General features: G+C 44.7%; 1 protein-coding gene across 1 annotated transcript in view; it reads right to left on the reverse strand.

Moving 5' to 3' along the window:
- Positions 1–12,904, reverse strand: part of SEMA5B (semaphorin 5B) — a 279,793-nt gene that overhangs the window by 31,009 nt on the left and 235,880 nt on the right. Inside the window, exon 13 of the mRNA XM_075610072.1 lies at positions 11,674–11,849. Within this exon, the coding sequence (XP_075466187.1) occupies positions 11,674–11,849 (176 nt within the window). The remainder of the gene's footprint in view (positions 1–11,673; positions 11,850–12,904) is intronic.

Below are 12,904 nucleotides of genomic sequence, written 5' to 3' on the forward strand. Positions count from 1 at the left end.
GGAAACACTAATGTCAAAAAATTTTGTGGGTTCTCCTAAATGATGATTTCCTATGTAAAAAGCATGCTTTTCAGCGCAGAGCAAGGAGACTTTGCTATTAAAACTGCGCTCATGCCTCCGTTAGGTGAGCGACTAACACGCCAGTAATGATTGGAGATGTTGTATATTGTGTAAAGCAAACGCATCATTGCAAGAGTGACCCGTCACGAGTAGCTTTCTGTCCCTCAGTCATCAAAGGGATTGCAATGAAGAGGTACCTGGTAAATTGGTACACAAGGCACCCCATTGAGACGTACACTATCGCTAAACGTGCTAAAACGTTGTACAGACGCTAGCGCTGATCATTAAACACGTGCAGAGAGCAGCGACCGCTTGTTCTCTGGTGTTTGCAGAATTTAGCATAAGTTACACTTCAAATTCCCTCCTCTAATAACATGTTTGGGAGTCAGTGCTTGGAGGTATCAGACTAGGAGTCAGGAAAACAAAAAACCCTGAGCACACAGAGCTACTGTAACAGGCCCTGTATGTGTTATACGCAGAGCTACTGTAACAGGCCCCTGTATGTGTTATACGCAGAGCTACTGTAAAAGGCCCTGTAAGTGTTATACGCAGAGCTACTGTAACAGGCCCCTGTATGTGTTATACGCAGAGCTACTGTAACAGGCCCTGTATGTGTTATACGCAGAGCTACTGTAACAGGCCCTGTGTGTGTTATACGCAGAGCTTCTGTAACAGGCCCTATATATGTGTTACACGCAGAGTTACTGTAACATGACCTGTATATGTGTTACATGCAGAGTTATTGTAACAGGCCCTGTATATGTGTTATACGCAGAGTTACTGTAACAGGCCCTGTATATGTGTTATACGCAGAGTTACTGTAACAGGCCCTGTATATGTGTTACATGCAGAGTTACTGTAACAGGCTCTGTATATGTGTCACACACAGAGTTACTGTAACAGGCCCTGTATATGTGTTACATGCAGAGTTACTGTAACATGCCCTGTATATGTGTTACATGCAGAGTTACTGTAACAGGCCCTGTATATGTGTTACATGCAGAGTTACTGTAACAGCACCTGTATATGTGTTACATGCAGAGTTACTGTAACAGGCCCTGTATATGTGTTACATGCAGAGTTACTGTAACAGGCCCTGTATATGTGTTACATGCAGAATTACTGTAACAGGCTCTGTATATGTGTCACACACAGAGTTACTGTAACAGGCCCTGTATATGTGTTACACGCAGAGTTACTGTAACAGGCCCTGTATATGTGTTACATGCAGAGTTACTGTAACAGGCCCTGTATATGTGTTACATGCAGAGTTACTGTAACAGGCCCTGTATATGTGTTACATGCAGAATTACTGTAACAGGCCCTGTATATGTGTTACATGCAGAGTTACTGTAACAGGCCCTGTATATGTGTTACACACAGAGTTACTGTAACAGGCCCTGTATATGTGTTACACGCAGAGTTACTGTAACATGCCCTGTATATGTGTTACATGCACAGTTACTGTAACAGGCCCTGTATATGTGTTACATGCAGAGTTACTGTAACAGGCCCTGTATATGTGTTACATGCAGAGTTACTGTAACAGGCCCTGTATATGTGTTATACGCAGAGCTACTGTAACAGGCCCTGTATATGTGTTACACGCAGAGTTACTGTGACAGACCTTGTATATGTGTTACATGCAGTTACTGTAACAGGCCCTGTATATGTGTTACATGCAGAGTTACTGTAACAGGCCCTGTATATGTGTTACACGCAGAGTTACTGTAACAGGCCCTGTATATGTGTTACATGCAGAGTTACTGTAACAGGCCCTGTATATGTGTTACACGCAGAGTTACTGTAACAGGCCCTGTATATGTGTTACACGCAGAGTTACTGTAACAGGCCCTGTATATGTGTTACACGCAGAGTTACTGTAACAGGCCCTGTATATGTGTTACACGCAGAGTTACTGTAACAGGCCCTGTATATGTGTTACATGCAGAGTTACTGTAACAGGCCCTGTATATGTGTTACACGCAGAGTTACTGTAACAGGCCCTGTATATGTGTTACACGCAGAGTTACTGTAACAGGCCCTGTATTGTATTGTATGTCTTTATTTATATAGCGCCATTAATGTACATAGCGCTTCACAGCAGTAATACATGTGGTAATCCAATAAATAACAGATAATATAAATAACAGATCATGGGAATAAGTGCTTTAGACATTAAGGAAGAGGAGTCCCTGCTCCGAGGAGCTTACAGTCTAATTGGTAGGTAGGGAGAACGTACAGAGACAGTAGGAGGGAGTTCTGGTAAGTGCATCTGCAGGGGGCCAAGCTTTATGTGCCATGTGTTCAGAATAGCCACAGTCCTATTCATATGCTTCTTTAAGCAAGTGTGTCTTAAGGTGGGTCTTAAAGGTGGATAGAGAGGGTGCTAGTCGGGTACTGAGGGGAAGGGCATTCCAGAGGTGAGGGGCAGTCAATGAAAAAGGTTTAAGGCGGGAGAGGGCTTTAGATACAAAGGGGGTAGAAAGAAGACATCCTTGAGAAGAACGCAAGAGTCTGGATGGTGCATAGCGAGAAATTAGGGCTGAGATGTAAGGAGGGGCAGAAGAGTGTAAAGCTTTAAAAGTGAGGAGAAGAATGGAGTGTGAGATGCGGGATTTGATCGGAAGCCAGGAGAGGGATTTCATGAGGGGAGATGCTGAGACAGATCTAGGAAAGAGTAGAGTGATTCTGGCAGCAGCGTTAAGGATAGATTGTAGGGGAGACAGGTGAGAGGCAGGAAGGCCGGACAGCAGGAGGTTACAGTAATCAAGACGGGAGAGAATGAGGGCCTGAGTCAGAGTTTTAGCAGTCGAGCAACAGAGGAAAGGGCGTATCTTTGTTATATTGCGGAGGAAAAAGCGACAGGTTTTAGAAATGTTTTGAATGTGAGGGGCAAATGTGAGAGAGGAGTCGAGTGTGACCCCAAGGCAGCGTGCTTGGGCTACTGGGTGAATGATCGTAGTTCCAACAGTAATGTGGAAGGAGGTAGTAGGGCCAGGTTTGGGAGGAAGTATGAGGAGCTCTGTTTTAGCCATGTTGAGTTTAAGGCGGCGGAGGGCCATCCAGGATGATATAGCAGAGAGACATTCAGAAACTTTGGTTTGTACAGTAGGTGTAAGGTCGGGCGTTGAGAAATATATTTGTGTGTCGTCAGCATAGAGGTGATAATTAAACCCAAAAGATGTTATTAGGTCACCTAGAGAGAGTGTATACAGAGAAAAGAGTATATGTGTTACATGCAGAGTTACTGTAACAGGCCCTGTATATGTGTTACATGCAGAGTTACTGTAACAGGCCCTGTATATGTGTTACACGCAGAGTTACTGTAACAGGCCCTGTATATGTGTTACACACAGAGTTACTGTAACAGGCCCTGTATATGTGTTACACGCAGAGTTACTGTAACAGGACCTGTATATGTGTTACACGCAGAGTTACTGTAACAGACCTTGTATATGTGTTACATGCAGAGTTACTGTAACAGGCCCTGTATATGTGTTACACGCAGAGTTACTGTAACAGACCTTGTATATGTGTTACACGCAGAGTTACTGTAACAGGCCCTGTATGTGTTATACGCAGAGCTACTGTAACAGGCCCCTGTATGTGTTATACGCAGAGCTACTGTAACAGGCCCTGTATGTGTTATACGCAGAGCTACTGTAACAGGCCCCTGTATGTGTTATACGCAGAGCTACTGTAACAGGCCCTGTATGTGTTATACGCAGAGCTACTGTAACAGGCCCTATATATGTGTTACACGCAGAGTTACTGTAACATGACCTGTATATGTGTTACATGCAGAGTTATTGTAACAGGCCCTGTATATGTGTTATACGCAGAGTTACTGTAACAGGCCCTGTATATGTGTTATACGCAGAGTTACTGTAACAGGCCCTGTATATGTGTTACATGCAGAGTTACTGTAACAGGCTCTGTATATGTGTCACACACAGAGTTACTGTAACAGGCCCTGTATATGTGTTACACGCAGAGTTACTGTAACAGGCCCTGTATATGTGTTACATGCAGAGTTACTGTAACAGGCCCTGTATATGTGTTACACACAGAGTTACTGTAACAGGCCCTGTATATGTGTTACACGCAGAGTTACTGTAACAGGCCCTGTATATGTGTTACACGCAGAGTTACTGTAACAGGCCCTGTATATGTGTTACATGCAGAGTTACTGTAACAGGCCCTGTATATGTGTTACACGCAGAGTTACTGTAACAGGCCCTGTATATGTGTTACACGCAGAGTTACTGTAACAGGCCCTGTATATGTGTTACATGCAGAGTTACTGTAACAGGCCCTGTATATGTGTTACATGCAGAATTACTGTAACAGGCCCTGTATATGCGTTACATGCAGAGTTACTGTAACAGGCCCTGTATATGTGTTACACGCAGAGTTACTGTAACAGGCCCTGTATATGTGTTACACACAGAGTTACTGTAACAGGCCCTGTATATGTGTTACACGCAGAGTTACTGTAACAGGACCTGTATATGTGTTACACGCAGTTACTGTAACAGACCTTGTATATGTGTTACACGCAGAGTTACTGTAACAGGCCCTGTATATGTGTTACATGCAGAGTTACTGTAACAGGCCCTGTATATGTGTTACACGCAGAGTTACTGTAACATGCCCTGTATATGTGTTACATGCAGAGTTACTGTAACAGGCCCTGTATATGTGTTACATGCAGAGTTACTGTAACAGGCCCTGTATATGTGTTACATGCAGAGTTACTGTAACAGGCCCTGTATATGTGTTATACGCAGAGCTACTGTAACAGGCCCTGTATATGTGTTACACGCAGAGTTACTGTGACAGACCTTGTATATGTGTTACATGCAGAGTTACTGTAACAGGCCCTGTATATGTGTTACATGCAGAGTTACTGTAACAGGCCCTGTATATGTGTTACACGCAGAGTTACTGTAACAGGCCCTGTATATGTGTTACACGCAGAGTTACTGTAACAGGCCCTGTATATGTGTTACACGCAGAGTTACTGTAACAGGCCCTGTATATGTGTTACACGCAGAGTTACTGTAACAGGCCCTGTATATGTGTTACACGCAGAGTTACTGTAACAGGACCTGTATATGTGTTACACGCAGAGTTACTGTAACAGGCCCTGTATATGTGTTACACGCAGAGTTACTGTAACAGGCCCTGTATATGTGTTACATGCAGAGTTACTGTAACAGGCCCTGTATATGTGTTACATGCAGAGTTACTGTAACAGGCCCTGTATATGTGTTACACGCAGAGTTACTGTAACATGCCCTGTATATGTGTTACATGCAGAGTTACTGTAACAGGCCCTGTATATGTGTTACATGCAGAGTTACTGTAACAGGCCCTGTATATGTGTTACATGCAGAGTTACTGTAACAGGCCCTTTATATGTGTTATACGCAGAGCTACTGTAACAGGCCCTGTATACTGTATGTGTTACACGCAGAGTTACTGTGACAGACCTTGTATATGTGTTACACGCAGAGTTACTGTGACAGACCTTGTATATGTGTTACATGCAGAGTTACTGTAACAGGCCCTGTATATGTGTTACACGCAGAGTTACTGTAACAGGCCCTGTATATGTGTTACACGCAGAGTTACTGTAACAGGCCCTGTATATGTGTTACATGCAGAGTTACTGTAACAGGCCCTGTATATGTGTTACACACAGAGTTACTGTAACAGGCCCTGTATATGTGTTACACGCAGAGTTACTGTAACAGGCCCTGTATATGTGTTACACGCAGAGTTACTGTAACAGGCCCTGTATATGTGTTACATGCAGAGTTACTGTAACAGGCCCTGTATATGTGTTACATGCAGAGTTACTGTAACAGGCCCTGTATATGTGTTACATGCAGAATTACTGTAACAGGCCCTGTATATGCGTTAAATGCAGAGTTACTGTAACAGGCCCTGTATATGTGTTACACGCAGAGTTACTGTAACAGGCCCTGTATATGTGTTACACACAGAGTTACTGTAACAGGCCCTGTATATGTGTTACACGCAGAGTTACTGTAACAGGACCTGTATATGTGTTACACGCAGTTACTGTAACAGACCTTGTATATGTGTTACACGCAGAGTTACTGTAACAGGCCCTGTATATGTGTTACATGCAGAGTTACTGTAACAGGCCCTGTATATGTGTTATACGCAGAGCTACTGTAACAGGACCTGTATATGTGTTACACGCAGAGTTACTGTAACAGGCCCTGTATATGTGTTACATGCAGAGTTACTGTAACAGGCCCTGTATATGTGTTACATGCAGAGTTACTGTAACAGGCCCTGTATATGTGTTACACGCAGAGTTACTGTAACATGCCCTGTATATGTGTTACATGCAGAGTTACTGTAACAGGCCCTGTATATGTGTTACATGCAGAGTTACTGTAACAGGCCCTGTATATGTGTTACATGCAGAGTTACTGTAACAGGCCCTTTATATGTGTTATACGCAGAGCTACTGTAACAGGCCCTGTATATGTGTTACACGCAGAGTTACTGTGACAGACCTTGTATATGTGTTACATGCAGAGTTACTGTAACAGGCCCTGTATATGTGTTACATGCAGAGTTACTGTAACAGGCCCTGTATATGTGTTACACGCAGAGTTACTGTAACAGGCCCTGTATATGTGTTACACGCAGAGTTACTGTAACAGGCCCTGTATATGTGTTACACGCAGAGTTACTGTAACAGGCCCTGTATATGTGTTACACGCAGAGTTACTGTAACAGGCCCTGTATATGTGTTACACGCAGAGTTACTGTAACAGGCCCTGTATATGTGTTACACGCAGAGTTACTGTAACAGGCCCTGTATATGTGTTACACGCAGAGTTACTGTAACAGGACCTGTATATGTGTTACACGCAGAGTTACTGTAACAGGCCCTGTATATGTGTTACACGCAGAGTTACTGTAACAGGACCTGTATATGTGTTACACGCAGAGTTACTGTAACAGGCCCTGTATATGTGTTACACGCAGAGTTACTGTAACAGGCCCTGTATATGTGTTACACGCAGAGTTACTGTAACAGACCTTGTATATGTGTTACACGCAGAGTTACTGTAACAGGCCCTGTATATGTGTTACACGCAGAGTTACTGTAACATGCCCTGTATATGTGTTACATGCAGAGTTACTGTAACAGGCCCTGTATATGTGTTACATGCAGAGTTACTGTAACAGGCCCTGTATATGAGTTACATGCAGAGTTACTGTAACAGGCCCTGTATATGTGTTATACGCAGAGCTACTGTAACAGGCCCTGTATATGTGTTACACGCAGAGTTACTGTGACAGACCTTGTATATGTGTTACATGCAGAGTTACTGTAACAGGCCCTGTATATGTGTTACATGCAGAGTTACTGTAACAGGCCCTGTATATGTGTTACACGCAGAGTTACTGTAACAGGCCCTGTATATGTGTTACACGCAGAGTTACTGTAACAGGCCCTGTATATGTGTTACACGCAGAGTTACTGTAACAGGCTCTGTAATTGTGTTATACGCAGAGTTACTGTAAAAGGCCCTGTATATGTGTTACATGCAGAATTACTGTAACAGGCCCTGTATATGTGTTACACGCAGAGTTACTGTAACAGGCCCTGTATATGTGTTACATGCAGAGTTACTGTAACAGGCCCTGTATATGTGTTACATGCAGAGTTACTGTAACAGGCCCTGTATATGTGTTACACGCAGAGTTACTGTAACAGGCCCTGTATATGTGTTACATGCAGAATTACTGTAACAGGCCCTGTATATGTGTTACATGCAGAGTTACTGTAACAGGCCCTGTATATGTGTTACACGCAGAGTTACTGTAACAGGCCCTGTATATGTGTTACACGCAGAGTTACTGTAACAGGCCCTGTATATGTGTTACATGCAGAATTACTGTAACAGGCCCTGTATATGTGTTACATGCAGAGTTACTGTAACAGGCCCTATATATGTGTTACACGCAGAGTTACTGTAACAGGCCCTGTATATGTGTTACATGCAGAGTTACTGTAACAGACCTTGTATATGTGTTACATGCAGTTACTGTAACAGGCCCTGTATATGTGTTACATGCAGAGTTACTGTAACAGGCCCTGTATATGTGTTACACGCAGAGTTACTGTAACAGGCCCTGTATATGTGTTACATGCAGAATTACTGTAACAGGCCCTGTATATGTGTTACATGCAGAGTTACTGTAACAGGCCCTGTATATGTGTTACACGCAGAGTTACTGTAACAGGCCCTGTATATGTGTTACACGCAGAGTTACTGTAACAGGCCAGGTATATGTGTTACATGCAGAATTACTGTAACAGGCCCTGTATATGTGTTACATGCAGAGTTACTGTAACAGGCCCTATATATGTGTTACACGCAGAGTTACTGTAACAGGCCCTGTATATGTGTTACATGCAGAGTTACTGTAACAGACCTTGTATATGTGTTACACGCAGAGTTACTGTAACAGGCCCTGTATATGTGTTACACGCAGAGTTACTGTAACAGACCTTGTATATGTGTTACACGCAGAGTTACTGTAACAGGCCCTGTATATGTGTTACACGCAGAGTTACTGTAACATGCCCTGTATATGTGTTACATGCAGAGTTACTGTAACAGGCCCTGTATATGTGTTACATGCAGAGTTACTGTAACAGGCCCTGTATATGTGTTACATGCAGAGTTACTGTAACAGGCCCTGTATATGTGTTATACGCAGAGCTACTGTAACAGGCCCTGTATATGTGTTACACGCAGAGTTACTGTGACAGACCTTGTATATGTGTTACATGCAGAGTTACTGTAACAGGCCCTGTATATGTGTTACATGCAGAGTTACTGTAACAGGCCCTGTATATGTGTTACACGCAGAGTTATTGTAACAGGCCCTGTATATGTGTTACACGCAGAGTTACTGTAACAGGGCCTGTATATGTGTTACACGCAGAGTTACTGTAACAGGCCCTGTATATGTGTTACATGCAGAATTACTGTAACAGGCCCTGTATATGTGTTACACGCAGAGTTACTGTAACAGGCCCTGTATATGTGTTACATGCAGAGTTACTGTAACAGGACCTGTATATGTGTTACACGCAGAGTTACTGTAACAGGCCCTGTATATGTGTTACATGCAGAGTTACTGTAACAGGCCCTGTATATGTGTTACACACAGAGTTACTGTAACAGGCCCTGTATATGTGTTATACGCAGAGTTACTGTAACAGGCCCTGTATATGTGTTACACACAGAGTTACTGTAACAGGCCCTGTATATGTGTTATACGCAGAGTTACTGTAACAGGCCCTGTATATGTGTTACACGCAGAGTTACTGTAACAGGCCCTGTATATGTGTTACACGCAGAGTTACTGTAACATGCCCTATATATGTGTTACATGCAGAGTTACTGTAACAGGCCCTGTATATGTGTTACATGCAGAGTTACTGTAACATGCCCTATATATGTGTTACATGCAGAGTTACTGTAACAGGCCCTGTATATGTGTTACCAGTGTGACGGTAGCAGCATCGGGTTCAGAGTAATACTACTTTCCTATTAACAAACTTACAGCTTTGCATTCTGTTCTGAGAAGGGGGCGCACGTTAGAAAGATTCTCTCCACATGTGCCACAGTGATCGTGTCACCCGCCCTATTTACTGAAACCCCATTATTTCCCCTATTCTCCCCTTAACAAATCAAGCATTCACATGTCACATCTGTCATTTTTAAAACCTTTTAGTGCCAACTTTTCCCACCAATTAATCCCCATCATTTGAAATAGAAATCTGACCGGATCCAAGGCCCAGACTGAGTGAGATTTCACATTACAGGCTCAAACAGCCAGTCGTTCTCCATCCTGAACCGAAGGGGTTAACCTATCTATTTGAAACGGGTTCCCCGAGTTTGGCCTGGGCTGGATCCCCGGCGTATTTCCTGGCGTAGCCGCACATTGAGGATGACGCCGGCACGGGGCCTTTTATCAACCACAAAAATGAATGAAAACAAGAGCCTGTTTGTAGCAAGGGAGGAACCAAAAAAACAACCCCGCCCAATTACAAAGGGCCCGCCATTCCTGGACTGTCCAACACAGGAGAGGCCAACTCCAGTCCTCATGGGTCACCAACAGGCCAAGTATTAGGGATATCCCTGCTTCAGCACAGATGGCTCAATCCGTGGCTCAGTCCACCTGTGCTGAAGAAGGGATAACCTGACTTGTTGGTGGCCCTTGAGGACTGGAGTTGGCCACTCATGGTCTAGTCTAACAGCTTTGCAATTAAGGTGCCAACAGAAACCCTTGTAGACTCTAACTGCTTCACTGACAGGGCTTAAACACAACGCCCCCCCCCCCCCCCCCAAGCAGTGAAGGGGTTACAAATCTGTGTTTTGTTGGCGCGGCTTTGAGACCTACATGTGTTAAGATTCTTGACATGAAACTCCTTGAAGCCGCCACTTTATGCCGCGTACGCACGTCTGTTTCTCATTCCTCTATGCTGCATGTGAAGAGATCTTTATTCCTGCATGTTGCCAGGGAGTTACCAGATGGAGCAGCCATGGATTTACCTGTATACCTCTCCTCCCCAATACGGTACAGTAGCCGAGAAAGAGACCTGTGCAGAGGTACGCTCAGGGAGACTGATTTGGGGGCAATGAAACAGGGCTTTGTTTAGCCTGTCACTTTAAACAGCAATTTAAGGCAAAACATATATACAAAGAAACAAACCCCTATCCCTGTGTAAGGGCGAACTTACTTCCTCGGTCCCTATCTGCAAGGCTGGGGGGGGAGTGGAGGGGGGAATGCCCCTTATCCACCTATCACCCCAAAGTCTCAAGAGGTTCCTGTATGCAGGGGCTCTTTGTGGCAGTCTCCGAGTCTGGGTGGGTCCAGGAAAAGAGGTTGGGAGTCTTGTTATCAGCCCAGCTCTTCTGCGTGCTCAAAACGTCATCTCCCTACGTCAGCACAGTGTGTCTGTGCTAAGGAGTCTCCTGGTCGGTCCCCAGCAGGGGTTTTACCCTCCTCTGATTACCTACATGGAGCTGGTTAATTGATTAGCTGCAATTAACCAGCTCCCCGCTGGATTTTCAGACCACTAGAGGCAGCTTTATTTAAAAATGAATAAGTCCCTGTTACAAGCCGAATAAATTATATTTAAATCATACACAAACATATAAATACTTCTGTTTAACCTGGATTTTGAGGTTGGCAGCAACTGTCTCTGAGGGTGAAAAAAACGATGTTATAACCTAACCTGATACCCTGTGCTATGTCTAACTTTGAAAAAGCCCAGTTGTTTGCTGTTTTTCACCTAATTATTATTTTACTGACATCAGCTGTTGCCATCAGAAACCTCTGTTATCCTAAGGAGTGGGAATGGCAGTGGCCATTTTAACCTCCCATGGAAAATCATCTCCAGAATTCAGCTCCAGAAATGTGACCGTATCCCAATGGTGGGAATGCTATGAAAAGCAGCAAAAGTATTTTGCATTGGTAAGAAGAAAGGGGGGCTTCTCTTTTTTTATGGGGGTGGGACGCAGTATTTCCACTTACCGCGAGCAGTTGGCAATCTCTATGCGCGGCCCTTCGCAGTCCCGACCCCCACAGCGAGGGTGAGGGCTGTCACATGACCTGGAGCGGCATAGACACGCAGCGTCTCCGTCCGAATGCTGGCAAGGCTGCCACGAAGACCAGACCCCCAAACCGCCATTAACAGTCCGGTTCCTCACCTGGGTAACAGAGTAACAATGAAACAAAACATGTCAGTGTGAAGAGACCAGAGGTCAGCACCGGACAGAGAGGTCAGCACCGGACAGAGAGGTCAGCACCAGACAGAGAGATCAACACCGGACAGAGAGATCAACACCGGACAGAGAGATCAACACCAGACAGAGAGATCAACACCAGACAGAGATCAACACCAGACAGAGAGGTTCGCTCTGGACAGAGAGGTCAACATTGGACTGAGTGGGACAGAGGTCAGCACTGGACAGAGAGGTCAGCATCAGACAGAGAGGGACAGAGAGGTCAGTACTAGACAGAGAGGTCAGCACTGGACAGAAAGAGTTGAGGTCAACACCAGAGAAAGAGAGGGACAGAGGTCAACAGCAGACAGAGAGGTGAACACCAGAGAGAGAGGGACAGAGGTCCAAACCAGACTGAGAGGTCAGCAGTGGACAGAGGTCAGCACCGGACAGAGAGATCAACACCAGACAGAGAGGTCAACACCAGACAGAGAGGTCAACACCAGACAGAGAGGTCAACACCAGACAGAGAGGTCAAGACCAGACAGAGAGGTCAACACCAGACAGAGAGGTGAACACCAGACAGAGAGGTCAACACCGGACAGAAGTCAACATTGGACTGAGTGGGACAGAGGTCAGCACTGGACAGAGAGGTCAGCATCAGACAGAGAGGGACAGAGAGGTCAGTACTAGACAGAGAGGTCAGCACTGGACAGAAAGAGTTGAGGTCACCACTAGACAGAGACTGCGGCACTGTGACCTGTGCAGCTCCTTAACCCCTTCACTGCACAGAGCAGTTAACTGTAACATGAATTTATTTTGGTAGACAGCCGAAATAACAAAACTTGTATCAGTGTCCAATTATTTCCGGACTTAACTGTATATACACAAGCACACCGACAGACACACAGACACACAGACAGACAGACAGACACAGACAGACAGACTAAGACACAGACAGACAGACACACTCAGGCACAGACAGATAGACACACAGACAGACAGACAGACAGACAGACAGACAGACAGACACACAGGCA

This window comes from Ascaphus truei, chromosome 7 (assembly GCF_040206685.1).
Source record: "Ascaphus truei isolate aAscTru1 chromosome 7, aAscTru1.hap1, whole genome shotgun sequence".
Lineage (NCBI taxonomy): Eukaryota > Metazoa > Chordata > Amphibia > Anura > Ascaphidae > Ascaphus > Ascaphus truei.